Below are 8,826 nucleotides of genomic sequence, written 5' to 3'. Positions count from 1 at the left end.
CCCCCCCGAACTTAGTTTTTTTATCTTATTTATACACAGAACTTTGAAGCAACGTAAACTTAATTAAAATTTAAATTTTCTACACAAATAATCGAAATCCGGTCAATACCATCAATTGAAACAGTATTACTATTTTGTTGATTAATGATGACTAAAATGTCACGTTTTCATTCTAGGAATGCCATGCGAGTTATAAAACGATGTCATTTTATTTAAAATATTTATAAAAATCTGAACAAAACTTGTTTGAGCCATTTACCTAATGACCTAATGTATTATTGGTTTTATCACTATATAAAAGATAATATATATGCAATAATTTTAAAATAATAAAAATAAAATAAGAAACTCCTTATCACTGGTTATGAAAACCAAGCTTTATCTAATAAGATAAGCTTTATATAATACGTATAGCCATGAAGGCTAAAGCGTTTCTTCATAGTCCTCATGTCCTTCGTCTTGGTTTTCTTTGTTATTGGGTGTCGAAGAAGCTCTTTTTAGTTTACTGAAATTAAAAAAAAAATTAAAAAAATAATAATATAAATTATTATAATAATAATAATTATAATAATAATAATATATAATATATAATAATAACAATAATAATAATAATTGGTATATTATTTGTATTTTCTTTTTCTTTTTTTAACCCCTAATGTATTATTAGGTTGAATAATACTAAAATCTGATGAATATATGTATATACGTATAGCCATGAATATTATTAGTGTATATGTTGAATAAACTACATTTTGGTGATATAAACGTAAATAAGATTCAAAATTAATTAATTTTAAATTTTGAGTAAACTACATTTCTCGGTCCGTGAATCCACTTTTATCTGACGGTCCGTGAATCCACTTTTATCTGACGGTTCGTGAATCCACTTTTATCTGACGGCTAGTAAACTACATCCAGAAAGCTTTAAAAATGTATCCTCTCTATTTTATTATTAAACAAATAAATTTATTAACATTTATTTTATCTTATACCTTTTATAGTTTAAGTTGGATGCGCTAAAAGCTTATGTTTAAGCTTAAAGATATTACATGACATGTTATTATTGGTTGCATAGCCATTAGATAAACATTAATAATTTCAGGTGACAAAAAATGTGTTTCACAACACAATATATTAGGTAGGTTTGGACAAAATAACCGGACATAAAAAAGTAACCGAAACTAGTTTATTCAAATTAGATAGAAATAAAATTGTTATGTTATTTGTACACATATATATGTATATATATATATAAATGTATTTTGCCCTTCCTGAAATGTATTATTAAGGTTGAATAATATTAAAAAAGAGAATAATCGACAAGACGATCCGAAATAGGATAACTCTTCTACAAAACACAGAAAATCAGCAATATGAAAATCTTCATATTTTTTGGTTTTCTACTAGATTATAAATTGTAGTTTCAAACTCGCGCTTTATAAACGATACACTTGATGTAATACCGATTCATTTTTATGAATAAGTTTTACATTTTTGTCAACAAAAATACTAAAAAAGAAGTCGAGCAACTTGCTCTTGATCAGCTAGTTTTTTGAGATTTTTATGAGAAATGCCACTTTCAAAACCAAAGTTATGGAAAATACAATTTTTAGATTCTAATTTTCAAAACTGTCACTTTCCAATTTTATGCCACAAAATACCTCTGTTCTACTTAAAAGACAGGTGGACATATTATCTAAAAATAGACAAGTATGTCCAACCAAATCGATATGGTCCACTTAAAATAGGACAATTTTGTAGTGGACAAAAACATAGGCGGTTGGATCTAATTCACCGGAAGTACAACATGATCACCAATATACTTGAAATATTCACCGGAAGTACAATATGATTGCTATTGGTAAATTTCTCTAGTTGTTTCCCTAGGGTCATTTCTGATTCTCTAAACTCCACCATGAGCCAAGTATTCACACCATGTTACTGTTAAGGATACACCTTGAAACGCAAGTGATACTATATAGTTGTACAGTACAGAGAAGACATTCTAGGTTAAAGATATAAACAGAACATTCTATATACAGCATGATACGAGATATTGAGTATTGAAGAGCGTATCACTTGCGTATCAAGGTGTATCCTTAACACTATACTTAATTACTCCCTAGTACGAATACCTCCAACAAAGATCATAAATAAACATTGTAATAAATAGTATTTTTTTTTGGTTCAAAATGTAATAAATAATCATGATGAAAAAATAGTACTATATAATATATATATCCCTGTGCTTAGGTAATATAACGGCATAAAAAAGACTTAACAAAATCAAACAAAATTAAAAACTTGAATCAAAGAGGAACTAGCCATGATGACATCACCTGTAGCTCATAGAAATACCCTTCCGTATAGGGTTTACCATTGTTCTGCTTTGCAAACAACTCATCAACGAGTGCAAGAAGCTTCTGAGCTTGCTCAACCTTCTTGAGATTATCTTTGATCTTGTTATCAAACAATACCAATCGGTTGTCACATAGCTCAAGAATTTCCTACAACCATACAATTCAATCTTCAATATACAGATCAGTTTTTTTTTAAAAAAAAAGAAGCAAACACTCAATTTTAAGAATTGTGGACGTTCTTGATGAGTCAAATAATCATCCAATGTAACTTCCAATTCATCGCCACCAGTAAACAGAATTATCAGTTAGCGATTTTACTGCCGAAAAGGGTTTGCAAGTGACTAAACACTTTCTCATCTTTTCTAATACGATATCTCACAGAGAACACCAACAGGATAGCACGGATTCCATTTTTGGCTATTGTTGTGCACCTCGAAATTTTATTCCCGATAGAGTCAGCTGCCCTTAAAATTTCAAATAGTCCTGTAAATTTCACCAAGATCAATGCCATACATCATTAGTCATTACAAGTAAATCTCAAAGGTCTCCATGATGCATGTTGTTGAATATGTTTAGTTCCAAAGATAGTTATGTTGTCTCGAGAATGCAAAGAGTACAGCTTTACTTTAACTTAATGGTATGTTTTCAATAACCCTTTTCGAGTAATTAATGATCCACTATAAAGAGATGTAGAATTTGTCAATTAGAAAAATATCAGGAGACACCACAAGGACTAAAGAGAAAAGAAATCGCTCAATTCGTCTAGCATCGATCATAGATTGAATGGACTATTTGCCAAAATGCATGTGCATGTAGTTACAAGAATTTTGTGGTTATTAACAAAAACCAGATATTGATATAAGAAAACCATATCAAAGTAATAAAAAATGAGAGATCAGAATGATCATCATAGGTTGATGCACTTCCCTAACTGTTACCAAAATAAGATTATCTAGTCTGCTCTACCCACAACATCCATTCAAACCTTAAGTACTAAAGGTCTATCAACAAATAAAAACAGNTAAAAAAAAAAAAAAAATACACTAAAAGAAAACACCATAATAATGTATGTAGTCACATAATTTTGTCTTTAAATCATAAAACCAGATGGTGACATTAAAAAGGAAAAATAAAAAAAACCATATACATAAACGTAAATGAAGAAATATATCGAAAGTCAAAGAGGAGAGCCATGATAAAATCACCTGTAGCTCATTGAAATACTCTTTCGTATAGGGTTTACCATTGTTCTGCTTTGCAACCAACTCAACAAGTGCAAGAAGCTTCTCAACTTGCTCAACCTTCTTGAGATTATCTTTGGTCTTGTTATCAAACAGTACCAATCGGTTGTCACATAGCTCAAGAATTTCCTACAACCATACAATTCAGTTTTATTCAGATCAGATATATACATATAAGACTATCTATATGCAATCTTCTTTATACATCTCAAGTTAAAAAAAGAAACAAAAATCACTCACGTTTAGGAATGGTGGACACTCTTGTGGAGTCAAAAAATCCTCCAAAGTCTCTTCCAATTCATCACCACCCGTAAAGACAATGATCATATAGTTAGTGATTTTGCTGCCGAAAAGGGTTTGCAAGTGACTTAACACTTTCTTATCTCCTCTAAGACCATCCCTCACTGAGAACACCAATAGGATAGCATGGATTCCATTTTTGGCTATTGTTGTGCACCTCGAGATTTCTTTCTCGATAGAGTCAGCTGCCCTTGAAATTTCAAATAGTCCTGTAAATTTCACCAAGATCGATTCCATACATCATTAGTTATTACAAGTAAATTGTAGTCAATCTGACTTTGCTTAATTGTATCCTGACGAAATTAGGCAACATACATATATCCACATAAATTCATCAATAATCTCGTAACACAATTGGCCTTGGACTAATTGAAAGGAAATTATTCATTCTTCTTCTTCTTTTTTTTTTTTTTTTGGCAAACATAACCTTAACCACTGTACTACCTTGTTTTACTAATTATTCATTCTTCTAAAGAGTATATATATATTTTTCAGAAGCACTTACCAGGAGTATCAATCACATTGATGATTTGGCCATCATCTTGCACAACTCTTTCTGACTGACATGTGTTGGTGACTCCACGGGAACATAATTTGGACATAAACGCCTTTCTTCCAAGGATACTGTTCCCTACTGCACTCTTTCCGTTTCCAGTACGACCGACCAGAACTAGGGTTCGGCTAAGGTTAGAGGGTGTCGCGGATTTTGAATCATCGTATATCAGATCACTCTCCATCTTCATGTACAACAAAAAGAGTACCACAAGTTTGAATATTCGACATAAAGACATTAACTCAAAGAATGAAAAATCACTTGCCTCAACTAAAGCTTAGTCATCAAGCAATCAATAGTTCTATAAAATTCCTTTTTCTGTCCTAGCTAGGAGATTTATAATCATTAGAAACTGTGAAAGTGATCGGAAAAATAGGGAACAGAGATTAAACTAATCAGAGAAAAAGAGTTCTGATAAAGCAAGGACGATCATAGGTAAGAAGTTTACACAAGTAAGGCCTATCAATATAGCTAAATCAACACAAAGGGAAACAATATTAAGTAAATTTGAAGAATATAGTTAAGAAGAATAATTACTTGGCTTGAGAAGAGGAATCTGCAGCGATGCTTAACACTAGCTAGATGGTTAATGAGAGAGCGTAAAGTATGATATAGGCTTTCGAATCGATATGTACGATGAGCGGCATGAGCCTCATCAAATCTTATTTTATATCGTCGCAAAAAGATAAAACAAATCCAACTAGGAAAAGGAAATCAAATCGTTGATTAATATCTTTGTCAAAAAAAAAAAAAAAATCGTTAATGAAAATACGAAAATTAGGTTAATGAAAATAAATAAATAAATAAGTGATACAAAAACGTACCACAATTTATGTGAAGGAACATAGTAGAATAATTACTGAGAACAAAACTAAAAGTGGAAAACACACAAGAAATCAAAAAATTCCCAGAAATATCCACACAAAAGACGAAACAAATTAACAAGCTTTGGCTGTTTTGTCTTAAATCTGAATCGTCCTTATTCGTAAATTCGTAATCAATGACACCGTCGTGCTTCTTCTTCATCCACTCTTCATCTCTCTCTATATCCCCAAGTCAAGATCTTTTTCAATTTATTGATACAAATTCTTAAAATCTTCTTCTTTGGGGTTCAATTGAGGGGGTTTTTGCGAAGATGGGTAACAGAGTAATCTGCATGAAGAAGAAAGATGTTGTTATCAGAAGTGGTGGAGGAGATGGAGGATCCAGAAGCAAGAGAGTGAATCGTTCACAGAGGAAACTGCTTGCTGATGAAGAGACTTTGCATCGAAGAGCTTTGTCTATGGCTATTCATCAAGCTCAGGGATTTGATGGATCCATGTCTAGGCGTGTTGGGTCTACTAGCTCTAGAAGACAAACACTCTCTGACCCATTTTCTAATAACAAGCAGGTCCAAGCTTTTTCTTCTTTTTATCAATAGTAATGATAAAGTTTGGATTTTTATACTTTGGTCCTTAATAATGGTTATAAGACTTGTTGGTTGGAAAAGATTGTTAGTTTGAGGAGAGAGATCAAAAGTGCTTTAAAGGTTAAAACTTTGATTTTGACATTAGGTTGGGACCAAGAGAAGTGTAAATTTAGAGCAGAACAGAACAAGGTTCTTGTAGTGCGCTTTGCTTTTTAAATCATTGTGGTTAGAACAATGAGTGAGAAAAGAAGCTTCTTTATGGTTATTGGAGTAAGTTTTTATCGGCAATTGGAAGTAGAGGACTTTGTTCGAGCACTAGTTGATGATTGTTCCTGTCAGACATAAATGTCATTGCTTTGTAATTCACACTACCTGTTACAATGAGATTAGAAAACACTTTTTATGTTCGTCTTAGTTATGCTAGTTATGTTGTATCTCTCTTCAGGTACCTGAGTTCTTGGAGAGCTTGACTGTTAAGAAATTCGTTTTGGTTCATGGTGAAGGCTTTGGGGCATGGTGTTGGTATAAAACTATTGCTTCATTGGAAGAGTCTGGACTATTTCCTGTCACAGTTGACCTGGCTGGATCTGGATTTAATATGACAGATGCACATAGTGTTTCCACCTTAGAAGAATATTCAAAACCGTTGATCGAGCTCATTCAAAATCTTCCTGAGGAAGAAAAGGTTTGAAATTGTTCATGTGTAGAGATGGTTACTACATCGAACCTCAGTTGTTTCGGTTTCTTAACAATGTTCTAAGGAAGATTTACAATAACTATGAGAATTCTTGTGTGAAGCAATGAGTGTTGATTGTTTCAGGTCATTTTGGTGGGTCACAGTACTGGAGGTGCATGTGTTTCGTATGCGTTAGAGCGGTTTCCAGAGAAAATCTCAAAAGCCATATTCATATGTGCCACTATGGTTGCGGATGGACAAAGACCCTTCGATGTCTTTGCTGATGAGGTAACACAAGTATTGAGGAGTCATTTACTTCCATTGTAACCAATACTTTTGTAATAAGCATTTCTGCAACGCTGTAGTCGATGAATGTTCTTTGTTTGCGCTCACACTACTGTCTCTATTGCAGCTTGGTTCTTCAGAACGGTTCATGAAAGAGTCGCAGTTCTTGATCTATGGAAACGGCAAGGACGAACCCGCTACAGGGTTCATGTTTGAGAAACAACACATGAAAGGCTTGTACTTCAATCAGTCACCCAATAAGGTAAACTCTTACAAAAATTAATGTAAGTGATCAGCAAATGCCCCAATCTAGAGTGGGTCAAGTTCTGTTTTAATGGATAGGCCTAATGCAACAAAATGCTGACCATTGTTTATTTTTAAAAAATTGTGTTAGGACATTGCATTGTCTATGATTTCGAGGCGGCCTGTACCTTTGGGTCCTATGATGGAGAAGCTGTCGCTTACTGAAGAAAGATACGGGAAAGCTAGAAGGTTCTATGTTCAGACGCTCGATGATTTAGCTCTTTCACCAGACGTTCAAGAGAAACTGGTTAGAGAGAATAGCCCCGAAGCAGTTTTTAAGATCAAAGGAAGTGATCATTGCCCTTTCTTCTCTAAACCTCAGTTTCTTCACAAGATCCTTCTTGAGATAGCTCAGATTCCTTGAAAACACTGACAAATCTTGAATCCACAATGTATACTACTTTCAATTTTTTTTTAAACGTTTGTATATTCTTATTTATTCTTTTATAAAACACAAGATTCTTGATAGAGATTACTCGGAATAATCGCATTCAATGGCAAAAAAAAAAACTTGAAAATGAATTTAATATTTGGCTATGGAACAAAATAAATTATTTTAATCTAATCCAGTTTCCCTTAGTTAAAATTTTATGAAAGATAAAAGGAGATAAAATTGGATAATCCAATTTATTAACAAATAAAAAATGTTGTTAGAAGCTTTTATGCTTTTATTTAATTATTTTAAATAATCTATCTACTATATATGACTAGCAATCCCACCATAGTATTTTTGTAACATCAGTCAACCTAAACAATGGTCTATCATATGTCTCTATTGCATGGATTGTTTATGATATATGTTTTTGGACGTCAAAATTAGCACCGACTAGCTTTATTCATGTTAAGCGTTGTAATAACAAACCTGCTGATAATTTAGCACAATTTGGGATTTTTGAGACAGATTTTGTTCTGCGAGTTTTAATCTGCCTTTATGGTTTGTGACATTTTGTACGATGGTCATTTTGATTAATATACGATTCTGTTTGACCAAAAAAAAAAAATTAACACTTCATATAGAGTTACTATATCAAATTAATAAAGAGCATTTGCAAAAATACCCCTTTTCTATATTTTTTTGCCAAAATATTTTTTCTTGTTGTCAATTTTCAGTAATACATTTTTTTATATACAAAATAACTAAATTCTAAACTCTAAACTCCAAATACCAAACTCTACCTTTCAAAACTATACCATAAATGTAAAATAGATAACCCAAACCTATAAAAAAAATATAAAAATTAATTTAACATATTATAATTATGTATAAAAGGACAAAAATGAAAATAACAAAAAATTATTTAATTTTGAAAATTAATATATCTACAAAAAATATATTTCTACCAGTTTTTCAATTACTAAAGCAGAAGCCTGAGTTCAAACAAGTACTTAAAAGGGAAAAAAGAATAATTGTTGTGAAAGTAGAGATACTCGAAGGATGTATTCTCTCGTAGTATTAATGATTCAATCGAATAAGTACATTATATAGTAAAGGATAAAACCCTAAGTACAATGGAATTCCTACACCGACTTAGAATAAGAGAAGGTGGCCAATAAACCTTATGGACTTGGACATGTGTATGGGCCGGTTATGGAGATCCATCCTTAGTTATTTACAACACTCCCCCTTGGATGACATAACCGTGCAAATGCTAAGAGATCACCATAATACGTTTGGGGACGCTGCCTCATTAAAACCTTAC

General features: G+C 32.2%; 2 protein-coding genes across 2 annotated transcripts; one reads left to right on the top strand and one right to left on the bottom strand.

Moving 5' to 3' along the window:
• On the bottom strand, nt 2,242-5,219 carry LOC104707279 (immune-associated nucleotide-binding protein 8-like). The gene is made up of 5 exons (XM_010423594.2): nt 4,992-5,219; nt 4,407-4,638; nt 3,842-4,110; nt 3,566-3,730; nt 2,242-2,843 (listed from the first exon to the last, which is right to left on the bottom strand). Exons 2-5 carry the CDS (start codon nt 4,636-4,638, stop codon nt 2,826-2,828), a joined length of 684 nt encoding a protein of 227 aa, XP_010421896.1. The 5' UTR covers nt 4,992-5,219; the 3' UTR covers nt 2,242-2,825.
• LOC104707278 (putative methylesterase 12, chloroplastic) lies at nt 5,305-7,596 on the top strand. The gene is made up of 5 exons (XM_010423593.2): nt 5,305-5,844; nt 6,308-6,547; nt 6,683-6,826; nt 6,951-7,085; nt 7,218-7,596. The coding sequence occupies exons 1-5, from the start codon at nt 5,590-5,592 to the stop codon at nt 7,488-7,490; spliced, it is 1,047 nt and encodes a 348-aa protein (XP_010421895.1). The 5' UTR covers nt 5,305-5,589; the 3' UTR covers nt 7,491-7,596.

This window comes from Camelina sativa, chromosome 8 (assembly GCF_000633955.1).
Source record: "Camelina sativa cultivar DH55 chromosome 8, Cs, whole genome shotgun sequence".
NCBI classification, from domain to species: Eukaryota; Viridiplantae; Streptophyta; class Magnoliopsida; order Brassicales; family Brassicaceae; genus Camelina; species Camelina sativa.
Note: the sequence above shows the minus strand (reverse complement) of the source record. Positions and strands in the feature narration are given on the sequence as shown.

What these genes read in the sequence shown, in the direction of transcription:
- LOC104707278 (XM_010423593.2), top strand. Translation starts at nt 5,590, where the DNA reads ATGGGTAACAGAGTAATCTGCATGAAGAAGAAAGATGTTGTTATCAGA. An exon ending in ATCTTCCTGAGGAAGAAAAG is followed by an intron (nt 6,548 to 6,682) that starts GTTTGAAATTGT and finishes TGATTGTTTCAG; the next exon opens with GTCATTTTGGTGGGTCACAG. An exon ending in TCAATCAGTCACCCAATAAG is followed by an intron (nt 7,086 to 7,217) that starts GTAAACTCTTAC and finishes AAATTGTGTTAG; the next exon opens with GACATTGCATTGTCTATGAT.
- LOC104707279 (XM_010423594.2), bottom strand. Translation starts at nt 4,638, where the DNA reads ATGGAGAGTGATCTGATATACGATGATTCAAAATCCGCGACACCCTCT. An exon ending in CAATGTGATTGATACTCCTG is followed by an intron (nt 4,111 to 4,406) that starts GTAAGTGCTTCT and finishes TGAAATTTACAG; the next exon opens with GACTATTTGAAATTTCAAGG. An exon ending in AGTGTCCACCATTCCTAAAC is followed by an intron (nt 3,731 to 3,841) that starts GTGAGTGATTTT and finishes GTATGGTTGTAG; the next exon opens with GAAATTCTTGAGCTATGTGA.